Here is a 17,139-nt window from a genome sequence, read left to right as displayed (position 1 = left end):
TTCATGGCTCCTCCCACTCTACCATACTGCCTCTCAAGAGCATATTTATCCCAAAAGCTAAGAGGATGTATCCTCTTTCAAATGGGGTGCTCCAGGATTCTGGATCGCAACTCAAGAGTCAAGCAATCAGTATAACAAAAAGGAGGATTAGTGGTTTTCATGGGGGGCTGGGCAGGAATAAGATGAAGCTGCCATAGTTTAAACCATTCAGGACATCTAGAGGACATAATTGATCTTGCTTCTCTGAACCCTGTGGATGAGGCACAAGAGCAGATGTTGAAATCCATCTCTTCTTTTCTTAGGTTTAAAGTACAGAACCAGAATGTGGCCTCAGAAAATGAAAAAATATGTGTCAGGCTGAAGACTACTCTTGATCATCTTGATCAGCTTCAGGTGGGCAATAAGAAGTTGCCCCTATTATCTTGCATTTCTCTGTTCTGCTCTCCTCCTCAAAGACTTGATGATGTAGTTTGGCATAATAAGCATTTAGGCTTAAAAGGCACTAGACCAGAATCTAGTTTGCATTTCCATTTATTATAGTTCTGATTTGCCCCACCTCATTTCTTTTAAGGCCTGGCCCACATAGCCTTCCATCCCAGAGTGTACAAGTAGTTTAGGCATTTGGTTATTTCAGTTCCTGTTTAAAATGCATAATACTTCTACAACTGCATACCCTCCCATCCAGCCTCTTCAATGTGATCTAATCTTGAAAACAATTTCTATGTAGAAAGAAGGGCCAAGCCCTTCAGTGAGAACCCTTGGAATCTCATGAGCTGGGCTAGACTCTGTCCCCTAAAAGCAAATCCCCCATTTGGGAGATGTCAACTTAGCATGGAAAATGTGTGGAGATAAAGTCATGAATGAGATGGGGGACACTGCCCAGAGATGTTTTATGTGGGAGTCTGGGGCCTGCCTTGCCAATACATGTCTTTTAATGTGCTTCACAATATATCAGCCCTGTTTCATGCTACTCCCTCTGTATTTTTGTTCTTTTGTCCTTTTTTAAATAGGCACAGATTTCCATACAAGAGAAAGAAATGGAGAAGCTGTCTCAAGGAGATCGGGACAAGACAGAGCAGTTGGAGCATTTGAAGAAGGAAAATGAACAGCTACTTCTCAGTTTGACAAAACAGGTAGAACCATGGGGAACAATAGAAGTATACAATTTGTGTAAACCTTTATAAATGATATACTATTTTGTGCATTGCTGTTGTTAGCCTCTTTACCTGCATTTGACTCAAGGGGATGTCAGGGGAACCCATCTGGAATGTTGGTGTCTCAGTGGATTTTTTTTTTCTCCTAGAAGTTGAGGAGGAGGGGCCCCCTTGAATTCTGTTCACCCGCAGCCCCTCTCTCCCCCTGCCCCAGTGATAATGCTTGGCTTAAGTTTGTATTTTTGTGCAGAGGGAGCACCAGCAGAAGCTTGAACAGACTGTGGAGGAAATGAAGCAAAAGGAAACTACATCAACCCGGAAGCACCAGGAACTCACGGCACGTCTGAGTGGTTCTGAGGGAAGGGGCCTGAGAGAAGAGGAGATGGAGATTGTTTTAGGGAGGACAGCAGTGTCTTTCTGACCATCCTATTTCTGTATAAGTAGGGAAAAGAGAGGCTATTGAAGGCAATAGAGGGTGGTGAGGGTTTTCCTGTAGAAAATAAGTGAAGACATTTAGAAAGCTAGCTGTTACCTCATGATGTATCCTGAACAAGGAGGGTAGGAATCCTGGGTTCCAGTGCTCTCCACTTCCTTGTTCATACATTATATGAGTTCCCCAAGTCCTCTACCTTCTGAGGACTTTGGCTGACCCACCAGGAAAAAGACGGTCACAGTTCTTTACAGTCTCCTCACAGAGATGGTATCAGAACAGACACATTTAATGTACTGTATGTGAAACTTGTAACTATTCAGGAGAATGAGGTTTGTAGCATTCCAAGTAGTGAGAATTTGTATAAATGAGAGAGAGAGAGAGAGAAGTGTGTGTGTGTGTGTGTGTGTGTGTGTGTGTGTGTGTGTGTGTGTGTGTGTGTACACACATATATATATATATATGAATGAATGAGAGACAGAATAAGGTAATGACTAAAGAGCCAACCTTGGAATTGGGAAAAGCAGGTTTCAAAGTTGACTACTGAGTGATACTGCCCATGTGACCCTGGTCAAGACAGTGAACCTCAGGCAACTTTTTGACACAGTAATTTGTAAGTTTGTGATTTGTGTAGTTAGAAATTAGATTCCTTCCTAGAAATTCTTTCCCCAGATGAAATCATAGGGCAGACACTGATACAACACACAAGGTTCAGAATAATTTTCAGAACAGCTGCCCATTTGCTTTGCTTAGGAGGAAATTCTCTCCACATTCCCTATGCCAATGAAATCATGTCTAGGCTAAAATTATACAAATATGTAAACGTTTATGTATCTATGCATCTCTGTGTGTATATACAAATACATATTACATTACAATTCAGTATAGTCCAGTCTTTCCTGACCATAAATTGGCACTGTAGTATGACATTTATTGGGCAATCATTTATACTATCTTTCTATCTTGTTTGTTACTTTTAAAATGTGAGCTCTTTATTACATTACTATTATCTGACATGGGGAGTACAACAGGTGTCAAAGAGGAAGAACTATTAAAAATTGTTTGGCAAGCATGGGAGAGATCCTGAACTCTGAGCTATTTTTCTTGGATTTGTAAAATCAAGAGTGGAGTTAGTTGCAATTCTCTTTAATGTGATGCTATGCCTTGTATTTGGGAAAATATGTGATCTCATCAATGTGATCATTCTCTTAACTGACCCAGATGACACCTTCTCCATGTTTTATAAAAGCTACCTCAATTCACAGACACAGTCTCCTTGGAGATCCAGACTTTAAGTCTTTATCTCCTTGGTAAAGACCAGCCAGAGCTTGTGCTTTACACAAATAGTCTTTGAGTATACCTAGTCACCTCCAGGCCACAGTGAGACATTAGAATAAGACGATAAGGAAAGGTTCTACAGTCTATGGCACAATAAATTATTGAATTAGATTGGAGCCTGATGATTTAGCCTGCTGTTTTGTGAAAGGTAGGTCTTATCGTGGCATGCTTCACAATGCCTAGGTTTCCTTAATTTTTTATAGCTATATATTTTGGGGGCCCTCTAGCCCCACCACCTCTCAGGTACCAGCACCATATCCTTCCCTCAAAGAGGCAGCTAACCCTGGGGGCAATGTATCTTGTACTTCAGAGACCTAGGGACAAGAAAGCACCAGTGGAGAAGCAGTTAGTACAGGAGGTGGAACGGCTGAAGGCGAAGGTAGAGGCTGGGAGAGCCTGTTTCATAGAGAAGTACAAAGAGTGTCAGCGCCTCCACAAACAGATCAGGCAGCTGAAGGCTGCTGTGCTGGTACGTGACCAAAGCAGGGGTGGGAAGGTAGGGGGAGTAGGGCCTGGGGGTCTTCAGACAGCTAAGCCGGGGGCTGTCCTCTCAGTTGTAGAGTAGAAGGGAATTTAAGGGCTGGGGTGGGGGTAGGGAAAGGAACTCAGTATGTGCATGTATGCGTGGCTTTGGGGTCCTCTGAGACCTACTAGCCCCATTCTCATTAAAGATTTCATAAAGGGTTCCGTCATCGTTGGGCAAGTTCCTCCACAGGCTCAGATGGTACTTTTTCATTTCTGCCTTTTGAGGAAGCGAACGGGGACAGACAGAAGGACAAGAAAAGCCAACAGGAGCCTGTGGGGCTGGGGAGCAAGGAGCCTGCAGTCACCCCTGCCATCGGGTAGACCCCTTCCCCTTCCTACCTCAGGGCCAGCTAAAAGCACAAAGCAGCTTGGGCACCAGCATTCCAATAAAATCCTTAATAAAAAGGAGAATTAATTTTAGTGTTTTCTGAGGTGTGTGCATGTGTATGTATGTAGGAGGAGGTGGGAAAAGCATAAATGAAAGACTCCAGCGACTGTTAAGCTAATTTGTCATGCCCTCAGCCAGGAAGGAGACACCACCAAACTGAAAAACAGAAGACTTCAATCCTTTTTCCATCTGTGACTTTAGATAAGACCCTTTCGAATTTTTTCGAATCACTTGGTAGTCTTAACTGGAGACTTACTAGAGAGGTAGGCTAAGGTAGGATTCACTGTAGAGTGTGAAAATTCTTGTAATGAGGTACTCTTTCATCACAAGGATTATTGTGCTACTCCTATTCCAGATTTCCCTTTGGTCAGTTTTAGGGTTCTATCTCACCACCCACTTTCCCCTTTCCCTCACTTATATCCCTGACCAGACCAAAAGGATCAACATTTGGGTGCCAATTCTCTCTTCCCCATGCCCCAGTCCCACCCAGGAGAGCTAGAGGTTTCTGCTGTCCTCCATGTCACCCGTGGGCCCAGTTCCTAAATTGAAATTTGTGTTCTTAATCTGGTCTCATTTCTCCTGACAGAACCAGATCAGTGACCTGATGAAGAGGCTAGATGAGAACAAGTTTTTCTATCAGGAGCTACAGAGAGAGAAGACCAGAGTAGAAGGAGAAAAAGATGTAAGAATATAAAGGGATAAGGGATGAGATCCTCGAAATTGGAGGGAAACAGTGGCCTGTTGGCTGGTGATGAAACAGAAACTTCAGAGTTCTTTGATGATGATTCTGGCAGAGGATCCTGAAAGGGAGAGAATGTTTTTTTCTTTCATTTTCTAGTCCTGCCCATATGTTGATCTCTGCATGACACCTGCAGCTTCCTATGGCAAATTGCAGAGAAGTGGTTTAATTTGAAATAGGTCATTTGTTTATTTGAGCTTCACTGGTTTTTTTTCATCTATCCACTGTCGTCATGTTGGGTGGTGGGGAGAAGGCTGGAATGAAGGGTTGAATACCAGCACTGATTTCATGTGAGTAATCACTGATCCCCTGGCTCAGTGTTTCCATTGCCAAGCTGTACACAGAAAAGACAGCCACTATCTTGGCGCTGGCTTATCATCAGTGATTTCTTTCTTTCACCAAAATTTATTGAGCCCTATTTTAGTGGATCAACAGTGGTGGCAAATAAACAGAAGGGAAGTTATTTGGCCTGCCAATCCAAGGCCACAGAATGTAGGATGTGTACATGTGAACACATTGTTCATGTTCTGGTTACTTAGGAATTCTAGCTCTTTTCTCCTTGCAGCTGGATGCCCAGTATCTCTGAAACTCTTAATTTTCCTAGTCCTGTTACCCTGTCTATAAAATGAAGTAGATAAGGTACTCTCAGAGATTCCTTTCAACTGTGACAGGCTGTGTACTGAACAAGAGTACATGTTGACATCACAATCACAAGTATACCCTAGGAGTTTTGTGAGGCTGTGAGGGGAAAGCACTTTGTAAACCTTAAAGTGCTATAAAAATGCCTATTGTGATCATGATCATTCGCCTATAGTTACCAGGCCTCCTGTCTGGTGGTGACTTCATTCTCTGAGCTTTCTACTGCCCTCCTATAGCAGTGCAGGGGCATGCTACTTAGTATTTAACAACAGAAAAATGGATGCAAACACACTGGTAAGTTCAACTTCCATTATTAACTCTTAAGTAACAGGTCCTGATTTGTAGATTGCTATTTTGAGATGTAAATGCTCCTATAGAAAATTTAACCCCAGTGTCTCCAGCATACTCTTTGTACTTAGGAAATGGCTCTCATTCTGTTTCTTTTCACTCAGACTGACTGCCACAGCTATTCCTGGGTTTTGAATTGATGTTTCTTGGCTGAGGGAGCTGGTCTTGTAGATCTTTGATTGGAAGGTAGCTCAGAGGCTGGCCATCTATTCCAGCCTTCCCATTTTATAGATAGCTCAGGGAAATTAAGCTACTTGCCCAAAGTTACAGAGATATCAAAGGACAGAGGTGGGACCTGAACTCTGACCTTGGGGGTCATTACTCTTCATCGTTCCACAGATGTCCCAAGACTTTAACAAGTGGAGAAATAACATGTTTTAAGCTTTATTCAAAATGGATCTTGATATTGGTATAAATCACCTGGGGAAATAGGCTGCATGTAGAAACAATGTAGCAGTTAAGTTAATTCTTGAATTTCCTTTAGCTCTATTCCTGTTCCTGTGCTTGCTCAAAGATGAGACAAAGGGAATTTTAATCAGTTTATAATATACAATGTGCAAAAAATTAAAAGTGTTATCTAATGGAGAAATTTGAATCAATAATGGGATCTACAGCAAATTTTCAGCCCTATCGTCCTGTGACAATATGCCAAGACCACTTTGTTCCACTGTTAGTAGGTTTAGCATGCAAATTTTTTGTGTGTGTTTTATAGGATGAATAGAATAACCAATTCGTAGCCAGATTTTTTAAAATTACTTATGTTACATAGAAATTGTTGATTGTTTCAAGATTTTGTTGCTGTGGGCTTCCCCACCCCACTCCCATGCCAGTGGATAATTGAAAGCCAGTGGTTATAGTGAAACCCCTTTCTGATAGCACTGAAGAGTTTATCAGCTGCTTGCTGTTATTTCATCCAAATATTCTCTTTGTAGCTCTTGCAAAAGGAAAACCAGAAGCTACTGTGTTATGTCTGTGAGAAGTCTGACTCTAAACTGCTCTCTAATCCTGCTCCTGTTCAGGAAGCCCTAGAAGAAAACACTGGACTCATCTTTGGAAATCCTTATTCTGGTAAGGCCCCTCCCACATCATTCCAGTTGGAAATGTTCTGCCTTCATCCCTGCCTCCCACTAAATCCTTTCCCTTCTGCTCATTAAGACAGTATCCCCGTTGGCAGGACAGACATGGGGAGGATTTGCTTGTTGGGCAGAAGCTGAAGATCCAATAGAAAGATTGCTTGGCAGAAGGTGTTAATTGAGAAATAAATCTGGACCTGGGAGACGCAAATCGGATCATTCGCCCAGAGGCAGCAGACACAAATTGAGTCCCATGGCAATAGACCCCATTTATAAATCAGAGAAATGTCTTTAGGTAGATGATATACACTAAACACCAAAGCTGGGGAAGCTAATTAAGGTTGGGAAATGGGAGGAGAGATGAGATGTACTGTCCAGTAACAGGCACCTGGGGAAGGTTGGGAGAGAAGGGGGGAAACCCCCTAACAGATCTTAGTAAAGGAAAGAGGAGGTATGGCGTTCATTAGATATGCAGAGAAGATGGGAGAACTGAGAAAGGGAGTAGAGGCCAATTTGGCTTGCCTTTCAGGACTCCTCAGCGAACATGTTTTTGAAGGAAGGAAGGAGTCTGGTTTTGGTTTACTGGCACAGCTTTCTTTAGGGTCCCAGAGGGCCACCCAAGACTGTGCCATTGGAATTATTTTTCAGCCATTTCTAAATGTGTGAAACAGCAATAGTCACAACATCTGTTTTTCTTTTTTTTTTTTAATTGCATCTGATTTGCATAAAATATATTTGCATCTGTAGAACTTATGTAATCTGATTTTGGTTTAAGGTGTTTTTGTTACTGATAGGATATCTCTCTTTGGTCCTTCTTGCTTCCGCTTGTCATTCTGTTCCTTTCTCAGCTTGACTCGGCTCTCACCTCAATCATACAGAGAAATGTTCATAGAGAACTAAAGATAAGGGGGGAGGGAAAGGAAACATATAAGGTCTAAAGGATCACAGTTGGAGAAGAAAGGAAAAAATAATTTTTATGAATGAAACATTTTTGTTTTTTTCCAGCTACCCAAGATATCCATGTCCCCAGCCTGGTAAGTATTTGATTGTTAAGCTTTCTCATAATAAATCCTAAAGGAATTATCCCTCCCTGCTCAAGTCCAATAACTTGATCCCAAGGACCACTAAGGGATTGACTGAATAGTTATTATTGTTGCAGGGGTCAATGGCCAGTTTAGTCTAGGGTCACAACTGAGCCCACTCCTCTGAAGTACATAGAAGGAGACAACGCTCTTCTGCCTTTATGTTTAGTTCACTTCTGGGAATTACTTATTATTAGAAGTGGGGTGAGTGATTCATTGAATGGCTTCTGACTCAGAAGGTGTACTCTTTAATCTAATCTGAGCCACATTGACATACACATGCTCTGTTCTTTATTATTGTTGGGGCAGTTAGGTGGATAGAGGGTCAAGCTTAGAGTCATGAAAATTCTTCTTAAGTTTAAATCCAGCTTCAGACACTTATTAGATGTGTGACCCTGGGCAAGTCACTTCACCCTGTTTACCTCAGTTTCCTCTTCTGTAAAATGAGCTGGGGAAGGAAATGGACAAACTATGCAGTATCTGCCAAGAAAACTCCAAATGGGGTCATGAGGAGTAGGACACAACTAAACAATAGCAAAGAGCAGAGTAGTTGCACAGATATGGCTCAGATTAAAATAAAGAATGTGCCTTCTGAATTGGAAGCCAATTTCAGTGAATCACTGATCCTAAACATCTCCTGATTGAGAGACAGAAAAGATCTATCAGAGAGGAAGAGTACATAGTGCAGTCTGGAACAGGAGATGGGTTTAGTTTTTTTATCTTATTCCAAATCTGAAACAGCTTAGCTTTGCTTCTGTTTGGGTAACTCCATCTCTGAATCACTAGGCCCCTACCCCTTAGGTGACTAAATGGTTGTTGATCTCTGTCTTTCCCTCTTCATAGCCCACTATCAAAAAATGCCCCATCTGCCATGGGGTCTTCCCTGATGATGTGGAAGAAACCGTCTTCCAGCAGCACTTGCAGACCCATATCCTGGACTGTCCATATTGTGATGAGGTCTTCTCAGAGGCTGAGCGACAAGTGTATGATGACCATGTGTTCTGCCACTCACTTTAAAAAGTGTCACAACTGCTTGGCCTCAGGTAGAGTAGGCCAAAAAGCCCCTCTTAAGAGTAATGGGTCAAGATTGATTCTAAATCTGAAACTACTAAATCTACTCAGTCCTTCTTTCTTCTGGGGATGGTGTCCTGATGACCCATCTTTACGATACTTTTTAACCTTCATCCTTTTGGATCAGTCTTAGCTCAGATAACAGCTTGGGCTTTACTAGCCTGTAGCCTTTACTTTTCTATAAAGGGACTCAGTGAGACAGCCCCAGAATGAGGCCGTCCTGGCTTTGCATTCCAGAGTCTGGTCTGGGCACTGAAATGATTAGCCCTCTCTGTCACCTAACTGCTGTTGGTGAAGCCAAGATGAAGCAAGTCCAGGTGAATTTGCATTGCCTTCAGCCCTGCATCTAGAGGTCATTCAAAGAAATGATGGGGAATTTCCTTTTCACTAACCCTTTATCTCCAACTAGATGCTTTGGTTGGTCACATTTAGCAAAGCAGAGATCTGATACATCCTGGCTCTCTTCTGGCTATGTGAAGTATCTTGCCCCAGCCTCCCCCTTCCTCATAGAAGTAACTTTAAAAGAAGCAAGTAGGGGGGAGTTCTGTGATATTGAGCACAGGAAAGCTCTGGAGATACCTTTCTGGCTGTCACTTCCTGATTTTGGCTCTTTTCTATGCAAATATACAACCCTTGCTGTAATGGCCTTTCATAGTGAGTAATTAGAAGCCAGTGATTTGTAATTGTTTTCCTGAGCTGCAGGTGGGTTTGAATTATTTTGGATAAGCAAGAATAATGGATACTGAGTTCTATTAATCTCTTGATTGCTAAAGTCAAATAAAATCTTCATCTATTTCTGTGACTGGTGATTTAAGTCTGGGGAGTTGTGACTTTTGTTGGATGTGGGGAAATGGCCCTAAAGGATGCTGGGAGGCAGAGATCTTCTAATCTACCCTACCCACCCCCATCCTCATCCTACTCTTTGACAAATGAAGGCCCAAGAAATACTGTAGAAGTGGGAAGTGGATCAATCCTCATGAGACCCCCAAGTCTTATTCTTACTCCCATATTCCAAGTTTCAGAGACATAATTAAGAATAAAAATAGCCTTTTGTGAACTCATTGCAAAACCCCCTTATCCAGATATATAAAATTAAATCATAAGAAAAACATCCCACCCCAGTTCACCTCCTCAGTTCTATTGAATAAGATTCAAAGTCTGTTGGGGAAAAACCTTATTTAGGCTGCTATAAGGTGATAGAAAATAAATACTATGTTTACTCTTGTTAAAATTTTAAGATGTGTGAGTTCCCATGTAAAGATATGTGGGTCCACTTGGGTTGACTGAACACAAAGACAAGAAGCTTGCAAATAGCTTCAATAGATACCTCTGAAATCTAGATGACCCTTCTCCAAGGGATATTACAGTTTCCACATTGGGGAGTATTTGGAGAAATCTGTGGGCTCAGTGCTTGCTTATCTGTTTCTAAGAAAAGTATTGGGCTAGATTTCTATCTGCCTTCTCAAATATTGCTAAGAGTGCAATTTTGTCCTATGCAAAAAATTCCCTGGTTGATGGTAATGATTTAAGTCAGTTTACACTTAACCAGTTTGGCTCCACATCAAATACTGGATTACAATTGTGAATTGTGAATAATCTATAAACCCTATTATGGAAGCTAACTGCAATCAGAAACTGGAGAAGTTATACATATTAGAATATACCAAAAATACACAAGAGTGACAACTGTTTAGATGAGAATAAGATAAAACCTTAATTCAATTGAGACTCCCTGATCTTGATGAGGCTTAGATTTGGGGGAATCAAAATGAAATTAGGATTTCTGGTGCTCAGGGAGTTTAAATGAGGAGGTCTGGTAGCAGGTTTTGGATTCAGGGAACCAAATAGGGTTTGTCTCCCCTGCAATCCTGATGAGGTAACAGGGAACCTCAAAATGATGAGGTAACTTGAACCAAATCATGAGGTAAATACCTAATAATGAGGTATATACCTCAATAGGATTAAGTGAGGTCTAGTGGCAGGATTCGGTGTACAGGAAGTCACATGGAGCTCCCTTTAGGATTCGGCGCAAGGATACAAAGTTAAATCAGGTCTAGTGGCGGCGAGAGTCCCCTGTAAATGAATTTACAGGCCGAAAACCTAGATGGGTAAAAAGATGTTTATTGCTAGGTTTGGAAGCAGGGTTAAAGTCTGGTTAGTAAAAGGCATTAGATAGAGGAAGATAAATGCCGAAAGCGGTGGGGACAGAGAATCTCTGATGCAAGCATCTTGGCTGGCATCTTTCAAATCTCTGAACCAAAGATGATTCTAGCTTTGCTCTTTTTTATCTACTTGAAGAAGCAATGGGAGGAGCTCAGGTTAATTCCTTGAAGGCCAGATTTTTGTTAGGCTTTATCCAAGTCAGCTCAGATCTGGTAGGGGGGCTGGGTACAGCCCAAACTGGCTCAGTACAGTATTCCCCTAGGAAAATCTTGTCCCAAAGGTAGATCAGACAAGGAATCTTAAAGGGGCTACGCCCAGCAACAACCCCTTAGGATTTGGCTCAAGGGTAGAGTGTTTTGGGGACTCCCTTCTGGCAACACCAAGGCTCTCTGTAAAGGAATTTACAAACAGGAAAACCTAGATTGATAAAAGAGGTTTATTATGGGGATTGGAAGTAAGGTTAAAGTGTGGTTAGGGAAATAGGTGAGAGTAAAGAAAGGATAGCACTGGAAAGAGTATCCCAGTGGGCTCTGCAAAGAGAGAATTTTGGTTTAGCTAAATGGGGCCCGTGGGTAAAGTCCCAAATTGGCTCCTCTCTGGGTTTCAGCTAGGGCTAGAATTTGAATTGAATTGAATGAGATTCCAGACTGAGCTGGCCCCACCCAGATAACAAAAATGAAACTGCCCTTTGAGGTGGAGTCCCTCACTGAGGCAGAGTTGAAGGAGATTTTCTCCTTTAAGGATTTTCAGTGTTTCAGGGTCCCTTCTTCAATCGCACCCAAGGGGAGACTCTTTGAAGTCTAAAATGGCAGCTGAAAAGGGTGGGGGGATGGAGAGCCTGCTTTCATATCCATAGCTTTCACAGCCTTTCTATATGTCTCTCCCAAAGTTTTGAACTACGTGTCTCTCCTCAACTCAACACATCATGTATATATCTGATGGGGTTTGGCACAGGGCAGGGTTGTGGGAATCCCTTCTGGTTAGCTTAGGTCCAACATGAAAGAATTCATGAACCCAAAAAGTTAAGACTGGCAAAAAGACCTTTATTGGCACTGAGAAGTTAGCTTTTTGCTAGGAGGCTGACTTCCTCAGTGGCAAGGTCCTGACAGAAGTAAAGGTCTAGCAAAGAAATCCTGGCAGAGAGATATAAAGAATGGTTAACACTGAGAAGAGGATGTCTTCTCAGCAGGCAGAGTCTTGGCAGGCAGCTATACCAAGGAGAGAGAGGGGTTCCTTGACAAGGCATAGTCCTGCTTTTGGGCCTCTGCAAAGAAATTGAAACAGGTTGTGGATGCAGTTTCTTGAAGGGACCACAATCCGCTTCAAAATGAGCTTCAAGTTGCCCTTTTTTATAAGGAATCTGAAACTGAGGCTTTCAGTTTCAGGGTTCCCCCATTATATCCACAATGTCAACATTTTCCTCTACTATTAGGAGATCCATCTCCCTGCAAACTCTGCAACATATAAAATGTAGTCATTTAAAGCATTTTATTTACTGGATCTCATTTGAGCTTCACAGTCTCACCAGGAAATAGGATCTGCAAAGTGCTACAGAAACAGTTTGTGACTTCAGAAGCAGGGTTGAAACCCAGGACTTGCTGACTTGAGTCCAGCTTTTTATTCACTTTTACCACATTGCCTTTCATTTTATACTTGGTTAAGAGAAGGGCAAGCATAATCCTTCCCCTGTGCAAGAATCACTGAGAAAGAGGCTGGTTGGACTCACAAGAGCTTTTGATCTCATTAAAAAGCAGACTTGCTGGTGGCAAAATTCCCAAAAGGAAGTTTAGAATAAAGAAGGTGGGAATTCAATGGTGTTCCTTCAGAGGAAGCCTTTACAACAAAGATTTGGTCTGTCATCCAAAGTTTATCAGTTGGTTAAGGTTTTACACTTTTCCTTATCTGCTTTCAATGTAGAATGTCATTCTCATTGATTTTTACAGTCACACTAACATTGCAGGTAGTGTTTCATATTTGCCAGCATTTCTACTTTCCCCATTGTCTTGTTTTGCAGATTAAGCACTAAGGACTGTGGATATAAAGAATGGCAAAAGCAGCTCCTGCTCTCAAGGAGCTTAATTCTAATGACTGAGGCAACCTAAATAATCAGGCATATGCAAGATATATAGAGTGGTTAGCCTTTGAGGTGAAAACTGGCATGCAAAGAAGGTGGGATAAGAATGAGTAATCCCCTCAGGCTAATTTTCTGAGTCATCTGAACTCATCAGGCCCATCCTAAAATATGTTGAGCAAGTGAGAAAGTCAGTCTGGAATTAAAATTATGCTGCATGATTTTCATATAGAAAATTGAGAGCTCGGGGCAGCTAGATGGTGTAATAGATTATTGGCTCTGAAATAAGGATACAAGTTCAAATCCAGCCTCAGACACTTAATACTTACTTCCTGTGTCTCTGGGCAAGTCACTTAACCCCAATTGTCTGGCCAAAAAAAAAAAAAAATTAAAGAGAAAATTGAGGGGGCAGCTAGGTGGTACGGTGGATAGAGCACCAACCCTGAAGTCAAGAGGACTTGAGTTCAAATTTTACCTCAGACATTTAACTCTTCCTGGCTGTGTGACCCTGGGCAAGTCACTTAACCCCAATTGCCTCAGGGGGAAAAGAGAGAACTGAGAACTAAATTGTACTTTTGTTTCTCACTTGAAAGATAGAAAGCCTTAATAAACTCAAGACCTTAAGAACAGCTAGAGTCACAGCTGTGTTCCCCATCATTATTAAAAGAGATGGAATCTCCTTTTTTAAATTAAATTTAATTTTTTTAATTTTATAATTATAAAAAAAAATTTTTGACAGTATATAAGCATGAGTAATTTTTTTTTATTACATTATCCCTTGTAATCATTTTTCCAAATTATCCCCTCCCTCCCTCTACTCCCTCCCCTAGATGACAGGCAATCCCATACATTTTACATGTGTTACAGTATAACCTAGATACAATATATGTGTGTAAATCCAATTTTCTTGTTGCACGTTAAGTATTAGATTCCAAAGGTATAAGTAATCTGGGTAGATAGACAGTAGTGCTAACAATTTACATTCACTTCCCAGTGTTCCTTCCCTGGGTGTAGTTGTTTCTGTCCATCATTGATCAACTGGGAGTTGGATCTTCTTTATGTTGAAGATATCCACTTCCATCAGAATACATCTTCATACAGCATTGAAGTGTATAGTGATGATCTGCTTCTGCTCATTTCACTCAGCATCAGTTGATGTAAGTCTTTCCAAACCTCTCTGTATTCATCCTGCTGGTTATTTCTTATAGAGCAATAATATTCCATAACCTTCATATACCATAATTTACTCAACCATTCTCCAATTGATGGACATCCATTTATCTTCCAGTTTCTAGCCACTATGAAAAGAGCTGCCACAAACATTTTGGCACATATAGGTCCCTTTCCCCTCCTCAATATTTCTTTGGGACATAAGCCCAATAGCAGCAATGCTGGATCAAAGGGTATGCACAATTTGATAACTTTTTGGGCATAATTCCAGATTGCTCTCCAGAATGGCCGGATTCTTTCACAGCTCCACCAACAATGTATTAGTGTCCCAGTTTTCCCACATCCCCTCCAACATTCATCATTATTAGTTCTTGTCATTTTAGTCAATCTGACAGGTGTGTAGTGGTATCTCAGAGTTGTCTTAATTTGCATTTCTCTGATCAGTAGTGATTTGGAACACTTTCATATGAGTGGATATAATTTCAATTTCATCATCTGAGAATTGTCTGTTCATATCCTTTGACCATTTATCAATTGGAGAATGGTTTGATTTCTTATAAATTAGGGTCAGTTCAGAGATGGAATCTCCTGAAAGGAGCAAGAGTGGCTTATCTGTTTAACAAAATGAACAAAGATAACTTCCTACCTTAAAATTAATCAAAGTCCTTCACAATCAATAATTCTGTCCTTTTTATATAGTAACTCCTTTCCTTAGTTGGCCAGTCTAACCCTTACCATCTCCCCCATTCCCTAGTCTCATCATTAGTTCATCTCACATTTTTAATGTCTTTAAAGTCTTGAAGCAAGATTAAGGTGCAGAGAAATCCCACAATTACCTCTGTCTCCACCATATCTGAGGAGGTAACATGTGCCATGCAGCCTCTCTTTTCTGCATACTCTCATCATCTGGTCATCTGTTTCTGTGTGTAGATAACATTCTCTTCTGCTCTCATCATGGAGATGGATGTAACTAATAAAGCTGAAGGGATGGTTCCCATACTAGTCCACAAATCTCAAGTAATCATATTAAGAGATCTGATCTTTTCTACCTAATATTAGTGACTTCTCCCATTAGAACAAAAGTAAATGTAACTCCAGGAGGATAGCTAGGCTTCTTGCTCACACAGAATCTATCAGTATTTATTGAAAGCCCACTATGGCATTCTAATTTGGAAGATTTTTTTAAAAATGTATCATAACTGTGCATACTGCTTGATCCAGCAATGTGTCTACTGGGCTTGTATCCCAAAGAGATCATAAGAAAAGGAAAAGGACCCACATGTGCAAAAATGTTTGTAGCAGCCCCTTTTATACTGGCAAGAAACTGGAGACAGAGTAGATGCCCATCAGATGGGAACTGGCTGAATAAGTTATGGTATATGAATGTAATAATTACTGTTTTACAAGCAGGATGTTTTCAGAGAGGCCTGGGGAAACTTCCATGAACTGATGCTAAGTGAAATGTGCAGAACCAGGAGATCATTGTACACGGCAACAAGATTATATGATGGTCAATTCTGATGGATGTGGCTTTTTTCAACAATGAGGTGACTCAGGCCATTTCTAATGGTCTTGTGATAGAGCCATCTACATGCAGAGGGAAAACTATGGGGGATAAGTGTGGATCCCAACAGCATTTTCACTTTTTTTTTTGTTGTTTGTTTGCATTTTGTTTTCTTTCTCTTTTTTTTTTTCCTTTTTGATCTAATTTTTCTTGTGCAGCATGATAATTGTGGAAATATGTATAAAAGAATTGCACATGTTTAACATATATTGGATTACTTGCTATCTGGGGGAGGGAAGTGGGGGAAGGAAGGAAAAAAAATTGGAACACAAGGTTTTGCAAGGGTGCATGTTGAAAATTATGCATATGTTTTGAAAGTAAAAAGTTTAAAAAAAATTTTTTTTTAATGTTTTATATATTGGTCTCTAACCCTAGGAGAGCTTTGAGGCAGTATGATATAGTAGGTAGTATGCTGAACTGGGCTTCTAGAAGACCTGAATGAAAACCTTCCACTTCTAACACTCAATCTATGACCCTGAGCAAGTTGTTTTAAAAAAACTCTAAAGCTCAGTTTCCTCATCTGTACAGTGAGAAAGCTGGATTTGCTGACCATGATTTCTAATAACTCTTCTATTTATAAAATCTACAATCCTATGAGACTAATGGAAATGATGGTTTTAGACCTCTGAGTCTCTTTTAACCTCAGTCATATGGGGAAGAGCCAGTCTCTGCTCTCAGAAAATTCCCAGTGTGATGTGATTCATTCCCTACTATCTAGGAACTCCAACTGTTCAGAGATGTTCCAGTCTATTTGGATGGCATAGTCTTCACCTGTGGCTATACTCTCATCATCCAGGACTGATAAAGAAGCGAGGGCACACACTGCTGAAATTAAGAGTATTGATAAAATTAGGGTATATTACAAAGAATCAATAGGCACTTGGGAGAATGAAGCCTGGCTAAGAAATTTAAATACAAATTAGGAAATGAAAACCCAGTGGAGGTTTTAAGCTCTTATTTGAAAAAGTACGTAGGAAGAAATGATCAGATGATTTCAAAGAGGCCTGGAGAGACTTATATGAACTGATGCTAAGTGAAATGAGCAGAACCAGGAGATCATTATACACGGCAACAAGATTATACAATGATCAGTTCTGATGGATGTGGCTCTTTTCGTCAGTGAGGTGACTCAGGCCAGTTCTAATGGTCTTGTGATGAAGAGAGCCATCAACACCCAGAGAGAGGTCTGTGGATCACGCCATAGCATTTTCATTCTTTTTGTTGTTTGCTTGCATTTTATTTTCTTATTTTTTTTCCTTTTTGATCTGATTTTTCTTGTGCTGCAAGATAATTGCACAAATATGTATGCATATATTTGATTCAACATATATTTTCATACCATGTCTAATATATATTGGATTACTTGCCATCTAGGGCAGAGGGG

At 40.8% G+C, this 17,139-nt stretch overlaps 1 protein-coding gene across 5 annotated transcripts in view; it reads left to right on the top strand.

Moving 5' to 3' along the window:
- Positions 1–9,582, top strand: part of CALCOCO2 (calcium binding and coiled-coil domain 2) — a 35,105-nt gene extending 25,523 nt beyond the window's left edge. The window contains exons 7-13 of one of the 5 annotated variants that reach the window (XM_074261249.1): positions 303–393; positions 1,011–1,133; positions 1,405–1,491; positions 4,422–4,517; positions 6,494–6,629; positions 7,640–7,668; positions 8,560–9,582. In XM_074261249.1, coding sequence (XP_074117350.1) covers positions 303–393; positions 1,011–1,133; positions 1,405–1,491; positions 4,422–4,517; positions 6,494–6,629; positions 7,640–7,668; positions 8,560–8,733 — 736 coding nt within the window. In that variant the 3' untranslated portion in view covers positions 8,734–9,582. Of the gene's footprint in view, positions 1–302; positions 394–1,010; positions 1,134–1,404; positions 1,492–3,232; positions 3,392–3,593; positions 3,869–4,421; positions 4,518–6,493; positions 6,655–7,639; positions 7,669–8,559 lie in introns of those variants that run through there. The other 4 variants (XM_074261248.1, XM_074261250.1, XM_074261251.1 and 1 more) reach the window with 4 other exon arrangements.
- Positions 9,583–17,139: the final 7,557 nt, after the last annotated feature.

Source organism: Sminthopsis crassicaudata, chromosome 4 (assembly GCF_048593235.1).
Source record: "Sminthopsis crassicaudata isolate SCR6 chromosome 4, ASM4859323v1, whole genome shotgun sequence".
NCBI lineage: Eukaryota > Metazoa > Chordata > Mammalia > Dasyuromorphia > Dasyuridae > Sminthopsis > Sminthopsis crassicaudata.
This window is presented reverse-complemented; position numbering and strand designations above follow the sequence as displayed.